The sequence below is a fragment of the Amblyomma maculatum genome, chromosome 1, assembly GCF_055883805.1.
Source record: "Amblyomma maculatum isolate TAMU_Amacu chromosome 1, ASM5588380v1, whole genome shotgun sequence".
Taxonomy (NCBI): Eukaryota; Metazoa; Arthropoda; class Arachnida; order Ixodida; family Ixodidae; genus Amblyomma; species Amblyomma maculatum.
Window position 1 is genome coordinate 427,877,223 of NC_139344.1, and position 20,646 is coordinate 427,897,868.

Genomic DNA, 20,646 nt, shown 5'->3' on the forward strand with positions numbered 1-20,646 from the left:
GTCATCTTTAAAGAAGAAATGTCATGATATATCATGTCGACACTATAATACCTAAACCCGCTCGAGTCGTAGGACGTCTATATCACCTCAAAACAATGCTTCCTGCGAAGATCAAAGAACTCATATATAAATCATTGCTTTTGTCTCATCTGAATTACTGCCACCTTGTTTTAAGGCACGACAACCCTAACTGATCTTTAAAGAACTTACCTACTTCAAAAAAAAGTGATAAGACATATGTTCGTGCTTAATTTTAACCAGAGTACACGCTAGTGCTTTGAAGACGCGAGCAATATGAGAATCTTTGATATCTTTCGTTTTCAATTGCTTTCGATATATAAAAAGAAGTAACTTCGTCATACCGATTATCCCTGTTTAACACCAAGCGAAAAACTGTATGCCACGAGACAACACTCCCCATGCAATATTAAAACCCCCAAGAACAAACTGCGGTTTACACATGATTGCCTCCCAGCTACTGGAACACCTAAACATATTACATCATAAAAATATTGATATATTTAGTACACCGATCCGTGATCTTCGCAAGCATTTCTTCCGCTTTAAAGAATAGCCTGTTAATATATTGTCACGCTACTGACGACGACGAAGGGTTGTGATGGTGAGGCAGAAGAGTAGGAAGAAGCGTTGGTTTCTGGGGGCTAGTAGGCTTCATCTTGTCCCGCTACCTCAGCCCTGCAAATAAACATCCCTTTCTTATAACACCGTAACAATATTGTTACCGGGAAACGCGGGACCAAAGTGATGTGCTCACTGACAAAGACGACGACCGAGGAACGCGGGCTCGACGAAGCGTTGAGAACGAGGACGACGCTGACAGAGTGAATATTGCACGGCTACTGAAGTCTTAGCGTCGAATTCAGCCCATCGCAGTGCCGTTAAATTAAGTACATCCCCGTAACATCTTGGTGGAGGTCGCGGGTTCGACACAATCTGACGCTGGATCTCCGCAGTGGCCGTCACCTCGGAACCGTCACGATGACAACCGACGCAGCTCCATCTCCCTCCGCAACTCCCAACTGTCGTCGTAGCCCACCCACGTGACCCTGGCCCATTCTGCGGTACAGATGAGGTCGATGTCGAGGACTGGCTTTCGCTTTATGAGCATGTTAGCCAGCACAACAGGTGGGACGCCACGCTGATGCTGGCCAGTCATCTTCTACCTTACTGGTACGGCACGCGTGTGGTTCGAAACACATGAAGCAGATATACCCTCCTGGGATGTTTGCAAACAAAAACTCCGTGACCTGTTCGGAAAACCGGTTGGCCGCCAACTCGCCGCCAAGAGGGAACTCGTCACACGTGCCCAGACATCTACCGAGCCTTATATTACGTATATACAAGACGTTCTGGCCCTCTGCAGAAAAGTGGATAAGGACATGACAAAACCTGATACGCTGGGGCACATCCTCAAAGGCATAGCCGACGATGCCTTCAATCTTCTACTCTGTCGGGACTGTACTACGGTTGACTCCGTTCTGCAGGTTTGTCGACATTTCGAACAGGCCAAACACAAACGCATTGCACATCGCTTCAATCGGCTCCCCAACACTGCCCCTAGCTCCACGTGCGAGGATCTGCCGACCCTAAGGCAACCTTCCAACACTGAAAATGTGACCCGCATCGTGCGTCGTGAACTGTAAGCGCTCGCTCCTGCTGCATCCAACCCGCCCTCCTCGGACAGCAACCTAGCGACGATATCCCTCATTCAAATCGTCGTTCGTCAAGAGGTTGCCAACTTGGGCGTCCCCTATAGCCACACCGTGGAACACCACAGTTCGAACCCCGTCCCTCCCATGGTCGCCACCGCTACGCCTCGCAACACCTACGCGCCACGCTACCGATACCGCAATCCTGATGAGTGGCGCACCCCTGACGACCGGCCGATCTGTTTCACGTGCTCGCGTATTGGTCACATCTCTCGCCACTGCCGCAGCCGCTGGACATCACCAACTCGACGTTTTTCTTACGTTGACCGCTACTCCGATTAACCAACTCGACGTTTTCCTTACGTTGACCGCTACTCCGATTACGGTCACCGCCGTTTCACGCCTCGTTATGAGCCGCCCCGCACCGATACCACTCCGCCTCATCCTGTGTCCAGTAGCTCTCCTTCCCCGCCAGCCCGCCGTTCCCGTTCACCTCTTCCTAACCGCAGTACCTCGCCGTCCTCGTACATCTCCGTAACAATATTCTTCTTCTTGTTTTTCCTTTTGTTACAGTATGCGCATCACAGTATGCGCAAGTTTTTGCAGATATCTTTATTATTTTGACATCGTTGACAAAATATGTTTTTAATGTTAGCCTGATTGCCTTTATACATGTAGGGGCCGAGGGATCGTCAAGCACCTCAAGCTTTTTCCTTGGGCATTTTCCTCTTATGAATAACTCTGTATTATTATTATTATTATTATTATTATTATTATTATTATTATTATTATTATTATTATTATTATTATTATTATTATTATTATTATTATTATTATTATTATTATTATTATTATTATTATTGATAACTGAGAGTCTTAGGCGTCTGAGACCATCTTTGTCTCCTGGACCTCATGGCATTCCAGCCGCCATAACAAAAGCCTTCAGTTATATCTTTGTACCAGTATCTGACTGCCATATTCATTACCTGTTTAAAAAACGCTGCCTTTCCTCGCGTGTGGAAAATGGCACGCGTGTTTCCTGTCTTCAAGTCTGGAAACAAATCTGATGTTTCTAATTATCGTCCGATTTCTCTTCTATGTGCAACCTCTAAGCTTTTCGAATTAGCTTTGCACAATGTACTTTCCTTCCATCTAAAACATATGGTACCGAATCAACATGGCTTCATGTCCGGTCGCTCTACTTCTACCAACCTAGTCACGTTTATGACGTATGCCTCTGCAGCAGTCCTTCAAAGAGGTCAGGTTGACACTGTGTACTGTGATATGAGCAAAGCTTTCGACGTTGTTACTCACTCACTACTTCTTGAAAAGCTTCTACTCTCTGGCGTCGAAGTCTCACTCGTAGCCCTCCTACGCACCTATCTCCTTGATCGCTTCTGCTTTGTCAGTGTCAATGGACAGACCACTTTCGTTTACCCTGCAACCAGTGGAGTTCCTCAAGGTTCAGTACTATAGGCCCGCTTCTCTTCTCCGTTTTTATTAATGATGTTTCCTCGGCGATCAAGAACTCCTCGTTTCTTCTTTATGTTGATGATATAAAAATATTCAAGGTAATACATTCTTTTCAAGATTGCTTGTTATTGCAATCGGACATATCTGCTTTTTCTGATTGGTGTGCAAAGAATCGACTTACCCTCAATTCTTCCAAAACTAGGGTTCTCATTTACCCGTAAAACACATAGCTTTCTCTACCATTATTCTGTGAATCCTGTGCTGTTGGACAGGGTTGATGAAATTAATGACCTTGTTGTACTTTTTGACCGCACCCTCAGCTTCTCCTCTCATACTAAACGCATTGCTCAGCGGGCTATGCGCACACTCCGATTCGTTTGCAGACTTTCGAGAGAGTTCCGTACTCCACTTCTGTTCCTAAAGCTGTACCTGTCTATATGCTTGCCGCTCTTGGAGTACGCGTCGGTTGTTTGGATAGGCACTTGCAAATCGAACTTGGACAAGGTTGACAGAGTACAAAAAAACAATTTTACGGATATTTCATTATCGCTTTCCTTGCGCAACTTCCTCCTCTCGCTCCACCAGGAGCGCCCAATTGAGTCTTCCTTCTCTTCACTGCCGTCGTATCAGAGTTGATATCATTTTTCTGTACAAACTTCTTCATGGCCACATTATGTGCCCTCAGCTCTTAGAGTACATCCTACTGCGCGTTCCGCGAAAGAGCATGAGGGAATTCAGACCATTTCAAGTTTCTCCGTCTCTTCATTCCCATTGCTCTCTGGACAGAACGCAGTGGTTATTTAACTTTTTTTGTCCTCACCTTGACATCTTCCAAAACTCGCTCTGTTCATTTATATTGGATGTTCGCAGCGTTGTATTCTAAATAATACTTTATCACATATAACTCCCACTTTCTACCCTAAAATATTGTACTTACTTCACTTTTTGCTTTTTCTCCTGTTCAATGCTGTCTGTATCTTGAACTGCTTTTTATCCATTTCTAACTTATATTTCAAACTTTATATTCGAATCTTACTGTCCCGTGTTCTATTCTATTTCTTTATTGTATTATTCTGTATTTCTAGCCTGTGTTTTGTGTACCACGCACCTGTTGCGCCTGGAATTGTTATTTATTTTATGTATATTTCTATATTACTATAATCAATGTCAGTTATTTCTTGTTTTTTTCTCTCTATCTACCGTTCTTTTTTTTTTTCTTTCGTGATGTGCTCAACAATTCTCTGCCTGTGTATATAAGTGACGCTTCTCATTGATTGCTTTCTTTCCGTGATACTTTTCGTCTCAATTTCATTTCATGTGTTATTTATTTCTTCTTTGTGTTCTCTGTGTGTGTAAACATGTTTGTGCATTTTCATTTTTGTTTCTTTTTTTTGTGCTGCAGCACGAAGATCACATGGTAGTCTTAGACCACATTAAAGATTGATTGATTGATTGATTGATTCGATCGATCGATCGATCGATCGATTGATTGATTGATTGATTGATTGATTGATTGATTGATTGATTGATTGATTGATTGATTGATTGATTGATTGATTGATTGATTGATTGATTGATTGATTGATTGATTGATTGATTGATAAGGAGAACTAAGATATGTTTCTCAGGTGCGCTGCGTGGCGCAGTTGATTAATGTGCTCGGCTGGTGATCGGAGCGGTAGGAGTTCGATTTCCAGTGGAGGATAATATTTCCGTAAAGTTTAGACAGAAAAGACAGAATCTCACGGACACTCCTTGCGGCAGATCTCGACCACGCGAGATTTTCACCATAAATCAAGCGAAGCGCTTGCCTTGAATCACATAGCTGCTCCATCCGATTTAGTTAGAGCCGGAATGCAGCGAAAGACGGCAACCGCGGAATATACTGCTCTCGATCATTACAGCAGACAAAATTATGGGGTGCATTTAAGCTCGCCCTTTAAATGTATGATGGGATAGCGTAGGCTCTCAGCCTACATATAACGCCCCACTTTAGCCAAACCGTATGAACGTGCCCGAGTGGCCTAGGGGTAACTTCAATGCAAGGTTCCTAGGCTGATTCTGATATCACCCTCCCATGTGGAAGGAGATGCCCGAGTTGGATACTACTGCCAAACGCATTGTCAGGCAACTCTACGCACAGTCAGGGCTCGGCCATATCAGCTACTAGCTATCGCCTATCAGCGTCATGCTCCTGATTCTTCGCTCACAACGCTAACGCCAGCGAACGGCCGCCGACAACGAATCTTTGGTCATCATCATCATCAGCCTGACTATACCCACTGAAGGGCGAAGGCCTCTCCCATATTTCTCCACTTAACCCGGTTCTGTGCTAGCTGCATCCACTTGACCCCCGCGAACTTCTTAACCTCATCCGCCCACCTAACTTTCTGCCGCCCCCTGCTACGCTTTCCTTCCCTTGGAATCCAGTTTGTTACCCTAAGCAACCATCGGTTATCCTCTCTTCGCACTACATGTCCTGCCCATGCCCATTTCTTCTTCCTAATTTCCATTAGAATGTCGGTAACCCGAGTTATTTATCTGACCCCCTCTGCACGCTTCCTATCTCTTAATGGTCTTTGGTGAACGGGTCTTTAACACTACGTGTTAAAACAGACGGATGGCGAAGAGTTACCTCGCGTCTGCTTCACTGTACGGACGGACGGCGCTATTGAGTTGACAGAGAGGGTGCAGATCTGGACAGGAAACAAAAAGCGACGTCAGATGGCACATGGGGCGCAGTTTAGATGTAAGTGTCATGTATTTTTTTGTTTGCATACTCACAAAGTCCTTATTAGGTACAGACTCTGTAAAATTCTTAGAGCTCAGGGATATTTGTTTATGATTCGTGCAGGAAAGGCTCGTACCATTCTATAAAGTTAAATCCTTGTGAAGGGGCCAGGCCAAGTCTCATGCAATCTTCAAGCAGTTTGAAACAATGAAACCACGTGACCCGGCAGGGTCTAAAACTTTACTAAGTGTATTCTCCTGCCGTTTAGCTTCTTATGTTTGATACAAACGATGTGAAGCTGCTCCAATAAACGTGGATGAGCCTATATCTGACCAATGTGAACGCGATTCAAGCGGACTGGAGAGTAATAGCCAAGTATGCGCATACCTGCTCGCGGACAGCCTGCTCTGTGGTGCCGTGGAACTCTAGAAAAAGCGTGGGTGTCTCTTTGAAATCGGTCTTGCTGTAGTTGTTGCACGCCTTGACAGTGGTTTCGTCGAGGAACTCCATGCGCGCCACTGGAACGCTGCACTGCAGTGTCTGCACCACCGTCTCGATGGCCGCCGTGAGCGTAGGAAAGGGACACACCGCCGCCATGATCACCTGCGCTATCAAGAGTATCAGCAAAGGTGTAGGAAGAGAACACGCGGTAAGGACAATAGAATGCGCGATATATATGGCAAATTACGATTAGCTCAAGAGTGTTGCATACGAATAGGCAGGCGTAACAAGTGAACATCTACTACTTGAGAATCCCTTTCTGCCGGCGACAGACAACGGCATTGCGTGGAAAGCATCAGGTATGCATTTGCACAAATTCATGAATCTTACTAGCGCTGACGCTGACATCGCGTCAAGGATTTTACCACATTGCCCAGCCCGTCGTCATCTGCGAGTAGCCTGCTACTTGCTGTCCTATAACATATTCAAGAAGATGACCAAAAGGCAGAGAGAAAGCATAAATGAATGAGACCAAAGTTATGCTCCATTGCGTTGGCTGTTGGCTGGTAGCTTACGCTATCGCGTGATCGCAAAAACAGAAAAAGGTGCCGTAGTGGAGGTTTCCGGACTAGTACGCGAGAGAGGCTTTCGCCTCATCGTGCTTTAGTGGTCAAAGGTGCCCCCTACAGCATAAAAATCTGGAAACATAGAGTAAATTACTATGTGCAAAAGCCATGTCTTTACTTTCAAGCCGAAGCTAAGCATAGCCATGCAGGTAGCTCTAGCATAACTCAACATTTAACCACAAGCTAAACCACAGCTATTTTTTTCGTTCATTATTTGTCTCGCTCTTTCCAGTCAAGTCACTCTTTTCCTTGTTATGAATATTGATTTTCTTTGTGTCACGTACCTCCACGCCTTATAATTAGGTCTCATACTGCTCTGAGTGCATTTAATCAACCAATAAGTAAAAAAGTGTCTATGCACGTCGATATCTAATCGTTTCTCTTCCACCTGAGCAGTCTTCATATTAGTTCTATGTTCGCTTCACCCTCGCTTATGTATTCTCTGAAAAAACTTCACTCTGTTATCACGGCTGCTCAGTGCCCTTGAGTGACGACCTTCTTAAGTGATATATTTCAGTGTCATAAAACCTAAATTACTTGAGCAGAAATTATGTATTATATGTCCAATTTTCTTGTAGAAAGCTCCATAACCATTGCATCATGCTTATCAACACACTGATGCAGCTTGCTCTCCGTTATGTCGTTTCTTATTATATAATAGAAATCATTATCTCCAATAACGCTGACACGCAGTCCTCACTTAACCTTTTCTAAATGTCAACAGTCCACCTACTGCATTACCTTATCCGCGTAATTACAACTTCATTATCCTTGTATATTCCTTTTTTATACAGCCAAAGCTCTATTACGTCAGTTTCGCCAATCTCAACGGGTGGGGTAATTTGACATCGAAGCCAGGAACTTTCACTTTGGTTTATATTTAAGAAAGCCGCTCAACATTGCTTTGATTAATCGCATTAGCGATATTTCGACTTTGGTTTTTGACATTGACTTTAAAAGCGTAGTCCAATTACCGCAACAATCTTGACTGGTCACAATGACCTTGAGCCTGCTCTCAGTATCTAAGTAGACAAGAGTTAAATCCCCCCCCCCCCCATTTTTTTACCAACGCGCAATGAAAAGAATGGATGGATTGTAGACCCGCGCCTCAAAATGTTCTTGTGTAATGGGCGTGAAATGGGGATCGGATGAAATAAAAGCCTCCTATCCAATATAGGTGGGATCGCCAAGTCGGAATGTATATAGAAGTCGAATTGCAGAATTGCAGTCTATGCCTTCAACCTAAACGCCGCTACCTCAGTACACAGTATCCGATACCTCCAAAACGAGCAGCTTGCCATGCTGTTTTAGGGAGTCATGTAATAAAGGGGTTCTTATTGAAGTGCGCATATCTGCCGACATCCACAGACGTCACCGCAGCCGCTCTCTAGTTAGAACCGCTAGATGCTTTAGGAAACAAAGCCTTTCTTGCCTCACAGGTGGTGCCGACAGAAATGTCCGCAGGAAATATTCGAACGAACTGACGCTTAAAATCTCTGTCTCCAACGGGAATCGAACCAGCTATCTTTCGGTCCCCAGCCGAGCGTGTAAACAACTACTCCATGTCGGGCTCGTCAGATAGAGGTCGTAATTATCCTTGCAAAGTGTGATAATGAAAATAGCGATGACAGTGACGATGCCGTTAGTGAACCTGATGATAGTAGCGATGTTAATAACGCTTCAGTTAGTGACAATGATGACTGTAGTAGCGATGATTATGTTGGTGCATTTATTTCATGATGTTGATAGTAGCGTTAGTGGTGATTATACCGATGACAATGATAATATAGTTGGTGAAAACAGTCCTGTAAAGTGACATCTGCCATTTCCGACGCAGACTTGAGCGTAGTCTGATCATTTTAATGCGACTGCATTTCTTAGTTCATCAGTGGCGCGCGCAGAAAGTGACTGTCCGCGGAATGCGTGACCAAAGCCAATCCAACAGAATCCACATAAACAAGCAAAAAAAGACCAAATACCGGTACCCTTCATGATTATTAGGCTGTAATGCCTTAATGAAGTTGCACAATGAATAGCAACATTAGTCATAGCCCAAATCCAAGCTATAGCCAAGAATCCAATCCTGAATCTACATAGCAATGTAGTACCAAATCCAGTCATGAATTACTGGTTATAAAACCTTAATGGCAATGCATAATAGCTTGTAACATTGTCGCATCCTGAATTCACGTCATAACAAAGAATTCAAGTCATAGACAAGAATACAATCCATAATATAAATAACGAGCCAAAACCATAATCAGTTATAATTAATTGGCTATAACGCCTTCATGGCAACGCAAAATAGCGACATTAGTCATAGCCCTATTCCACATCATAGCCAACAATTCTGTCCATATTCTTCATAACAAGCCAACCAAAGCCTATGCAAGACACCCCTGCGTGCTTTCGCTATACCACGCGTACGGAGACTTAAGTGCGTCCCTTAATTTGTTTTTTTTTTTGTCTTCTACTTAATCATTTTATTTTCTTCTCTTCTGGTGCTCTAAATATAGTATTTATCGCAGTTCGTGATGACTGTCCTTATCAGTGCTCTTAGCAGCGAAGCACAAGAAGTTACCGGTGCGGGCAAAAGTAAACGGAGCATGTCATTGCCTTCAACTCTTTCACACGTTGCCTAATCGAAACTGGCACCTGTGGTATGTGGGAACTGACATACTACGCTAACGCGCTTCCTCAAGGACAAATAGTGCACAATTACAACAAAATAGCGTGCTCCATTTATTTTTGCCCTCACCTGTACACGATGTGATATTATATATACCGCATGAAATTCGAACTGTGCGCTAAGGATCCCCCAACACACTGTCAGAGGATATCACGTTTTCAGCGAGCGTCGCATGTGCCTCATGCTCATAGCCATGTGGGAAAAAAGCACCCGATTTTCTCGCAGTTCACAGTATAAGACTGTCTTTTTGTTTGCTTCAAGGACTGATACCGTATTGTCCACGGCTTCGTGCTTCCCATGGCTCTAACCGACAAATAGTTTATTTCAGAATACTCAAGTTATTGAAATTTTTCGATTATTATAATGCCTATTAATTACCTACAGTTCGCCACAACTCCCTGCTTATTCTGAAAAGGTATGTTTTGGTTTTGAATTTTTTTTTATATTTAGAACATTTCTTCTATCAGAGCGCCAGTATATATTTTGCTAGCTTTCGTTATTGTTACTGGTACATATTTTCACGAATGACGCACGGAATTTTATTATACATGCCAGCATCGAGCATGAACAAGTATTTCATATCTTACCTGATTATGCGGGGAACATTAAGTGTCAGAAACGTGGTACGGAAAGCGATTGTGAAGGGAACATTCCCGAGTGATATTAGAGACACATTATTGACTCCCCCCCCCCCCCCCCCCCCCCCTTTCAATCTTCTAAACGTGAATGTGTCCGCGTACATTGCAGTTGGCATTCCAACAAAAAGTCAAACCGCTTATGAAATTATTATCGGATTTTCGAATTCTTGACAACGCGCAGAAAAGATTTTATTTCAACTCCTTAGCTCGACTCTACACTGCGTAGGACCAGAAGATATACATGTATAGGGAGACTTGTTTCAACTGAGGGCCTGCCAGGTGAAGGCACTGTGCAGTGCAGCCTGAGTCGATTTCGTAGCCCGCTCACCTTAGGTGCCGATGTGAGCCTCAATGTGGCCTGGGTGATGATGCCCAGCGTGCCTTCAGAACCGACGAACAGGTTGGTTATGTTGTAACCCGCCGAAGTCTTGCGCGTGCGGCGCCCTTTTCCGGCAGTGTTCACCACCGTGCCGTCTGGGAGCACGACCTGAGGGATAAGACTCGAAGCGTTGGCCATCCGCGTCCTCCTGCACGAAGCTCATAAAGCGCCATTTTCTTAAGGCTGGCCATAGCCGAGGCGTTTTCCTTGTTTATTCTTCCGTTGTGCCACCCCACTTTACGGTTCCGAACCATTTCTTCAATGCGTTTCATGAACTGGTGTACAACACAACCTTGCTAAGCTTTCGTTTACTGACAAGGCAGAGTGATACTGGTATTTATTGCGCACTAAATGTGCGCAACATTCGCGGAGAAAAAATATTAATCCTTTAAGCTATGTATAGACTTTTGGTAAGCTAAAGAAATAATGCGCTGCCTGGCTTTCCGCACCTTTGCATGACTTATCTTAATGTGCTGCTTACTAGGGTCATTGCAAAACAACGCCGCCCTCCCGTCCTCTGCTTTCCCTCATCCACGCACGCATATGCAGGCAAACACTCAGTAGTAAGAAAGAGAATGTAAAATAATCAAAGGTTGGCACTTCAGTCTTCTTAGGTATGTAGTAATGCAGAACCATCTGTCCTACTTCTGCTGTTTATGTTGCTGGGTTTCTTCATACGTTTGCCGATTATGTGTATAAATGTGAAATTATGAGTTTTTTAGTAAGTTATTTCATGTAATTAATTGAGTTGATTATTTTACTGATTGTTAATTACCTTACTTGCATAAATGCTGAAATTACCCATCACTTGGTATAAAATCGACTCGTTTAGCAATTGTTTTACTTCGTAATGAAGTAATTAATAGTAATTTGAAATAAATAATTTCATTAATAGATAACTAAAGATTGTAGCTAAGATGAAGCTAGCAACTAATTTCGATTGATTCAAGTATGTAATTTACTGAAATAATTAGTAACAAATCATTTCAACATTTCAGTGGCGTAATTATTTCTATTATTTACATATTTGCTTAATCTATTTTATTACCGGTAGTTAAAAAGTGTGTACATTGGGAGCAGAAGTACGGCGCAATTGCGCAGTTGGTCGCCGGCAGCAATACTATCCACGGTTCGGAGACTGAGCGACTCTAAGAGGCTGCATGGTCACGGGGGGATTAAATTTTTTGTAGCCAATCACATAACGCTGTTGTCGACAATACATGCGCTGAGTATATACAAAGTACTACAGAGCGAGTGCTCAAATGAGCTGAAGTACTCCAAAGAGTCGCCGTTATCTATACAATTTTTGCCATCATCTTGAATCTGTTCATGTTTTAATTATTTATTCTTACCAAGAAAATTCACGTAGGTCCAGCAATTTGTTGATTCCTTTTAGTTGTATCCCAAACGGTTTCCATCAAGCCATCACTTGACTATTTATTTTATCCTGAACGAGGATCTATTTGTACTTCCGGTTCCTTTCGTCGATATAATGACCACTATTCCTATTTCAGCTAAGGAATGCCGTGCAGTTTCTGTATTTGTATGCTGTTTAGAATCCATTTGTCTATGTTCTATGACCACTTAATAACTTTGAATAACTTTGAAATGGATGGATGGATGGATGGATGGATGGATGGATGGATGGATGGATGGATGGATGGATGGATGGATGGATGGATGGATGGATGGATGGATGGATGGATGGATGGATGGATGGATGGATGGATGGATGGATGGATGGATGGATGGGTGGGTGGGTGGGTGGGTGTATGTATGTATGTATGTATGTATGTATGTATGTATGTATGTATGTATGTATGTATGTATGTATGTATGTATGTATGTATGTATGTATGTATGTATGTATGTATGTATGTATGTATGTATGTATGTATGTATGTATGTATGTATGTATGTATGTATGTATGTATGGACGGACGGACGGACGGACGGACGGACGGACGGACGGGTGGATGGATGGATGGATGGATGGATGGATGGATGGATGGATGGATGGATGGATGGATGGATGGATGGATGGATGGATGGATGGATGGATGGATGGATGGATGGATGGATGGATGGATGGATGGACGGACGGACGGACGGACGGGTGGATGGATGGATGGATGGATGGATGGATGGATGGATGGATGGATGGATGGATGGATGGATGGATGGATGGATGGATGGATGGATGGATGGATGGATGGATGGATGGATGGATGGATGGATGGATGGATGGATGGATGGATGGATGGATGGATGGATGGATGGAATATAGGAGCATCCCCTTTGAAACGGGGTGGTAGCATTAGCCATCATGCTCATTTTTCTGCCTATAACTTAATTATTGTTTTAGATTGGTTAACTATACCATCATTCTATTCATTGAATTTTTGTTTCTACATTACTAACATTATGTCACGTTTCTGCTTTTAAGCCACCAATCTTCCAGTCGCTTTTTGCTAGCTTCCACCGCCGGTTTATTCACCCGGCCACTGGTATCTCTAAACCCCAGAGCTTCAGGAAGAGTGACTGCGCCTACGTCGACTTCCAAATGAATACCATTACATTCGAGTATAATATGGTCAATTGTTTCACTGCAGTTACCACATACAGATGTTTAAGCTGTACGTGGCGCCTTCTACGAGCGACCGGGTCGAAAACCACAGGTTTAACTGTGGCATCTGCGATAAGCTCTGATGCAACTGCCTCTTGAGCGCAGAGGTTACAAGCATTATCTCATTTGTAGCATGATCTAGGAGCCGCGGCATCAAATGCCTGAGATATGGTTAACCCTAGATAAACCTGGTTATAACGGCTGAAAGCACCCCCACAGATGATTCTGTGGTTAAACAGATCGGCTACTAAACCCAAGTAGCTGGCCTCGAACCCGACTGTTTCGAATGCGCTGGACCAGTTTTTATGTGAAAGTACTACAAGAGGGCATGGTCACTCAGTTGTCGGTGATAGGCACCATCACTCTTTCTTTCGGCAGGGAAGCGTGAAAGACCCGTCGGAGAGGCTCATGTTGGAGCCGCTATACCGGACTTTGTTTGAAATAGCCCCATGAGGCCAGGTCGTTGGACCTCAAGACACACCAGCGTTCGACGATTTTACTAGCCGCTGACCCTAAAAATTCATGCTTTTGTATTAAATATTGACAGGTCATGCTCTACAAGAGCTAGGATTGAATGCGCTGGTAAGCAGTTCATCGAAGTGAGGATTTTGGCAGTGCCGAATTTCGGGTGGTGGCAAAGGCCAAATCTGAATGTGGAGACGTCAAGACGCTGGATACCTTCAAACCGCATTTCAGCCAAGATCGAGTCGAGTTCGAATTGTAAGTGGCTCGGCCCAGATTTTCCTGTGGCCATCAAAAGACACATCAATGTGTCGCTTAATTTCGACAGGACTATGTCTCGATCCCGTCAGGCATGTTTCACTGTCCACATAGTTCAGAATTGCTATCACTTTCTAGCGCCACCTGAGCGCCTGAAAAATCAGTTTCTGTTACCTTCATATTGCTGTGAACTCTAATTGTTTCTGCCAACACCCACCGACCGGCGTCCTTGTCATTTTGCTTGTAATTCACACAACAATTTACGTAACACTACAAAGATTTTGTACTCCGTTCATGCCTGATGTCGCCTGTAGGTGGCTTTATCACATTTTTGTAACGCATGATTGCAGCCACGCGCGACAGTTTCCAAATTGTTGCGGCTTGTTCTAGTTCCCTTCGGCGACTTCATCTCCAAGATTCCTTGCCGACATCGAATTGAGTGCTGCCGGGGGCAGGGCCAATCATAGTTCAACGACCTCCTAGCAAGCAGAAAATAGGTTTGGGCATGGTGGTGATTCATTATAAGCTCGAAATAATAGTGCACAAATGAAGACGGAACGAGCGAGTAGACACGAACAAGCGCTAATTGACAGTGCCCACTCGCTTGTCCCGTATTCCTTAGTGCGCTATTATTTTCAGCTCCGCGCAATCCTCCTGCTGCCGATGTAGCCGACATTGTTACTTTTTTTGCGCGAGCGAATCGGCAAAATAAATATCTCTAATCATCGCCGCACCAATCTAGTTGGCTGCCTCGGAAATTGTCACCACCATATCACAATATCACGTGATATCGCCGTTTTATCACCCACTAATACGCAGTCCCTATCACCTACAAATAATCACAAACTCGGTTCACCTCTATCCTTCAACTGACACTCTGCTACCCGGTGGTGACGTTTCGTAATCGCTTCCTGAGAGAAATTCCTACCTTCGAATCGACTCACACGGATTTGTTTTTCTCATCTTGGGAGGAAGGGAGGGTGCAGGAATTTTTTTTCTGCTTCTATATACATGAGGCCCATAGGCACATCGCGCTCATCCTGGCCAGTAACGGTACTCCTTTGAAAAATTGCCGGTGGCGTTGAAACGCACTTCGAGGTTGAGCACGTTCTCTCGCATGGTTCCGTAGCGCACGGCATTGGTGCCAGAGGCGCTGGTGGCGCACATTCCTCCCAGCGAGGCATCGGCGCCCGGGTCGACTGGGAACCAAAGGCCCGTGTCATGAATCTTCCGTTCCAGGGTGCGCCATGTGAGGCCCGGCTCCACGACGACGTCAAAATCGCTCGTGTTGACCTCCACAAGCTTGTCCATCTGCGAGAGGTCGATGCAGACGCCGCCCCGAATGGCCTGCACACCGCCTTCGACTCCCGAGCCACGGCCGAATGGCATCATGGGAATACCCTTCTGGTAGCACAGCTTGGCCGTCCGGCTCACCTGCAATATTTGCGCAAGTCAACCGCCCAGCGTAAGACAAGCCTGACTTGCCCTAATTCCAAGCGCTGTGATGTATAGTAGCCGTGCGTCGTTGCTAGATAATAAAGGCATTGTTTGTTACCTCCCCTTAATTTGTTAGGTCAAGCGTTTATGTCGTCATGCTGGCCAGGATTCCTTGTATGAGTGTGCAAATATTTTTACACCTAAGTAAGGTTTCCTCATCTGATAGTCCTCGCAGAGAAGAATCACAGCAGACAGTGCACATCTCCTTGGCAACCTCCGGAAGAGGCATTCGAATGGAGGTCACGTTGGCCTGAATAGACTGGCTTCAGCTACATAACCGCTACTCTCATTCAGCGCAGAAATATTACGTATGTGACGCATCTATTAATAGAAGCGCTAATTACATATCGTGGCCCCTCCTATAATACAGTAAGCTTTAATAATCCCTTTCGCCCGCTGACTGTGCGTTTTATCGATCACAATAGTTTTACCAAAACAGGGGCACCATTTGCACCTCGTGCAATGCTTTGGAAACTTTTCCAGTGATGTCGCTGTTATATAATACCTGTGATTGAAACAAGCGTATATTCATGCAATCCCTATTGAAAAAATTGTATGAGGCAACAACCTCACATTTTCTCACACAATCTCACTCGATTCACATAAGAAATCACATACAAGTCACGTATAATTGCATAAGATCTCATAGTTTTTCTACATTATCATAATTTATGTAAGATATTTTATGATAAATATGCGCACCGTATGAGAGTCAATGGGATTGGATGAGATTTTATGAGGTTATTGCCCCGTAGAACTTTTGGTTTTTCAGCAGGGATGGCCAGTATAGGCCCGACGTAGTATCTTTTACAAGACAACAGTACTTTGTAAATTATCTGCCTTCTACAGATACAAATCTAGATTTTTGTATGATGTAATAACGTTGCTCAGTTTTAAATGCATCTGCTTTTCTGCTAAATAATTAGCACGCAAGGTGAAATATTTCATGACAGCTGACACAGCCGTGGCCTCATCGTATACGGACTGCAAAATATTTCGCTACGAATTAGAAGCGCTTCGCGTACAGCGGAATTAGAGTTACTATGTGAGCTTTGCCAGAGTATCGCGATTTATTTATTTCGCTGCCATGTAACCGTGTGCCACCGTGAAGCCTATGCGACGGGTATTACGGCCGCATTGCGTCACTCCTCGTGAGGATGGCGAGCCGCGCTGAGTGGCAGCTGTAACGACGATGAATTATTTCGATTACGACAGCCAAATTAATCACTTTTCTACTGCTTTTCCAGTCTCGCTGCTCGACTCCAGCAGAGACGACGTATGGCTACGTAACTGCAGAAATGACACATATATTGCCCAAAGAAAATAGTAGTCATGCTGGCGTACACATGTTTTGAGATCAGAGTTGCTTTTCCCAGAATTATTTATCACTTCAATTTAATTACCTTCCACTTTTTATCTGCCTTGCCTGTTCTCACAATATACAGGGTGTCCAAGCTAATTTTAGCCAATGATTAAAAAAATGAAACATTTGAGATAGGCCAGAGAAACCACTTGTGCACACCTGCCAGTGATCTGAGGCACCATAGGCAATTTTTTTGCAATTAACGAATTAGTAAATAAGATAATTTTCCTAATTTACGTTCTATTGCCTTTAGACAACAGATGTGATATGCAGAATTGGCGAGCATCTAAAACCCCCATGCCATCTATTTCCGATAAAGAAAACCTCACGTGTATCGTTTTTCCAACCCCTAAAGAAAGCCCACGAAATGCGAAAAATGTGTGACTAGCGCATTCGTGCGCCACGATTGTGGTGCTTCTCAATCGTGGCTCGAGTGAACTAAATCAGCTGCGGCCGTGACTCGACAGCCCAGTCCCAGCGGCAGGCTGGTATGTTGGCGTTGGTTAACAGACGGCGCGGTGAGCTCGTTGCGACATACATCGTCACGCGCTTCGACTGAATGAAGCGGACGAAGAACCAACGCAGACATCGGCATGCCGTTCAACGGGGCCGTGGAGCCAATGCCGCAGCTGATTTCGCTCACTGAAAGCCAGGTTGGGAGCAGCACAATCGTGGCGCACGAATGGGCCAGTCACGTGATATTTTTTTTTTTTGTATTTCGCGGGCTTTATTTAAGGCTTGAAAAAATGAAACACGTGAGGCTTTCTTTATTGGAAATAGATGGAATGGGGGTTTTAGAAGATGCTCTCCAACTCTGCAAATCACATTTTTTGCCTAAGGGAATAGTTAGCAAATTAGAAAAATTTGCTTAATTACTAATTAGTTAATTGCGAAACTAAAAATTGCCTGTAGTGCACCATATGGCTGGCAGCTGTATACAGGTGGTTTCTCTGGCCTATCTCAAACGTTTCATTCTTTAACACTTGGCTAAAGTTAATTTGGACATCCTGTATATTCTGTAGCCTTGACACTAACATCCTGTTGTGAGAAGCAGTCACTTGTGTGACCTTTCTTTGTCACTGGCGGTTTTTGCGCTATTTTTCTACCGCGGTACAAATCCCTTGGACAGAGCCGTTTAAGGGACCGTTTACACCAAAGGCGAGACAAGCATACCTGTCCAGTGTCCTGGGCGAACACAACGACATCAGGGGCCGCGGGAGGGTGCGGCCCTTCGTCGTGGCTATGCTGTTCCCGGATAGAGTCTGTGGTGCTGACACCCTTAGGTCCGAAGATGGCCTCGAGCTCCCGCACCACGTCCTGCGACAGCCATCGCCGTCCCGGCCCGCTCCGACACAGCAAGAGCCCTGGCACCCGCGACACCAGCATGGAAGCGGCTGTCGCACACGCATAAGCAAAAGTATTCGTGTTTTAATGCAAAAGCACTGATCTGGAGCGCCAGACCTTAGAAACTTTGTATAACGTTTATGCCGTCGCTCTGGTTAACTAAGCTGTTTCGCGAGGTCTCAACCACGTGGCTTCAAGAGGATAATTCAAACATTTGCTGTTTAACGGCTCTAACACGCCAGTCTCCCCGACTGGTCTATGTTCGCCCGCCATTAGAGACAGTGGTGGAGCCTATGACTGATCAGTAACTGAAGACATGTTGTAGTGATTTCACAATAAAAAAGAAAGTCATCGGAGCGGATCCTAAACGGTCAAGTTCAAACACGGGTGTTTGGATTCAGTAGCCAAGCATCTTAACCACTGAGGTTATAACCAGGCTTAAGTAGGTTCTGCCCGGCGATGGTTACCAGATGACGGCGCAAATAAACCCACGGCCTCCGTGATCAGCTCCGATGCAATGGAAGGCATAATTGCGGGGACTACGGGTTTAATCATATTTTGGACGCCATCTGGAAACCACCGCCAGTCAAAACCTACTGAATCCTGGTTATAACCTGCGTGGTTACGATGCCTGGCTGCTGAAAACAAGCAATTAACCCTCCATTTTACGCAGCGGCTCCGAGATGGCAGCACATTTACAGCTGAAACTGCAGTGCACCAGGCCCATAGCCACGGAAAATTTCTGCAACTCAACTTTCTCATGATAATAAAACTGTAGCCAAAATTTTCTCTATCTTTATGCCGCTCAAGTCATCGGCGCTACACAAGTGCTTATCAATGCCGGGAAAAGTAAAAAGAGTTATTATGCGGAAATTTTATCGAACCGTTCAGCAGGGCAAAGTGCATTAGCCAGGACAGCAGCCTATACATGTTGGTTATTCATTTGTGACTGGAAACCGCAGCACTACGGTATAGAGGAATGGAATAGAGCTGACTTATAACTCGATTTATTTCGAAGAAATACGACATTTATACCATCTTGAACACCAAGGCATTAGTGATCGTCCTTCATTCTCTCATAGTTCCGTCACAGAGGCAAACTTATGCCGCTATTGTTTCCTTGAGTGCCCACTGAGACGAATGAGATAACCATCCAATTTGAATCAATCTATCATTTACTTCGGCGTAAACCTTTTTGGATTGTGCTTTGGCTGGCCAGCATGAACGTTTTTTAACTGCTTTTGATGTAAAATTTTTATATGTTTGATTGCGTACGAACAATTCGCAGTGTATTTGTTTAGGCAAGCGTAACAGCATGGCTAAACTGAACAGGAATAATAAATAGGTGTCTAACAGGGGGCGGCAGAAAGTTGGGTGGGTATATGAGGTTAAGAAGTTCGCAGGGGTCAAGTGGCTGCAGCTAGCACAGGACCGGGTTGCTTAGAGGAATACGGGAAAGGCCTTCGCCCTACAGTGGGTATAGTCAGGCTGATGATGATGATGATGATGATGATGATGATGATGATGATGATGATGATGATGATGATGATGATGATCTTTAGTTCCTTTTACTTTGGTACCCTATATTTCCGATTTTATGTTCTGCTTGCTTCAGTTCATGCCACTCGGTCACAAAACGTATTGTTGGTCCAACACTGGTCAGGAACAAGTCACATCATCACATTCGCATCAGTTCCCTTCGCCAGAGCACGATCAAAATGAAGTTGTGAAGAATATCGCCAAACAAGCTACAAGCTCAGCTTAGGGCGCCACGTAAAGGCGCCACTCGGCAAAAAAAATATGCAAGGGTATCTTAAGCGAGGTAAGGCACACACTACGCAGGGGATGTCGGTATCAGAGGTGGGCAACCTCATGAGGTCAACCTCAACCTCAAAATGACCCCAACCTCACGGAGCGAGGTAAGGTTGAGGTGAGGTCGGCCACACCTGAAATGTTTTTGAGTGAGGTCGGCAAATGAAACCTCAACCTTATGCGTGAGTTTGAGGTTGAGTGAGGTCGGCTTGTGAGGTCGAGATTACTATTGTTTTCCACAGCGATAAAACAGACGTTACCAACGCGCACGTTTGCGTCTATGTGTTTGCGTTCGACACGAAAAAGGGCCCCCTCTCCCCCTCCCCCCCCCCCCCAGAAAAAAAAAAGAAAGAGACAACTCTCAGATTCTTCCTCTCGCAACATTCTCTTTTTTTGCTTCTTTGGCTTTTAGTTGTGCGTTACCCTACGACTTGGCGTATTCCTGTTCATCGAAAGAAATATAAAGACAGGCCCTTCTCGCTTCTAGGAACGCCGCGGCGGCTGCGTGGACTTCTGTCGTTTGTCGACCATGCACCCATCTCATCGTTTCGCAGGGGGGACATGCCAGTCGGTGTTCAAACTCTGCTCTTCCTCCGTGTAGACACGTCGCCACCCTGCTCACCACCCGCTGGTCTTC

At 44.6% G+C, this 20,646-nt stretch overlaps 1 protein-coding gene across 1 annotated transcript in view; it reads right to left on the minus strand.

Annotated features, from left to right (window-relative positions):
• LOC146209320 (D-lactate dehydrogenase, mitochondrial-like) overlaps positions 1-18,239 on the minus strand; it is a 37,003-nt gene extending 18,764 nt beyond the window's left edge. The window contains exons 1-4 of the mRNA XM_084579964.1: positions 18,027-18,239; positions 15,086-15,427; positions 10,597-10,755; positions 6,262-6,477 (exon numbers count right to left, since the gene is read on the minus strand). Coding sequence (XP_084436090.1) covers positions 6,262-6,477; positions 10,597-10,755; positions 15,086-15,427; positions 18,027-18,239 — 930 coding nt within the window. The remainder of the gene's footprint in view (positions 1-6,261; positions 6,478-10,596; positions 10,756-15,085; positions 15,428-18,026) is intronic.
• Positions 18,240-20,646: the final 2,407 nt, after the last annotated feature.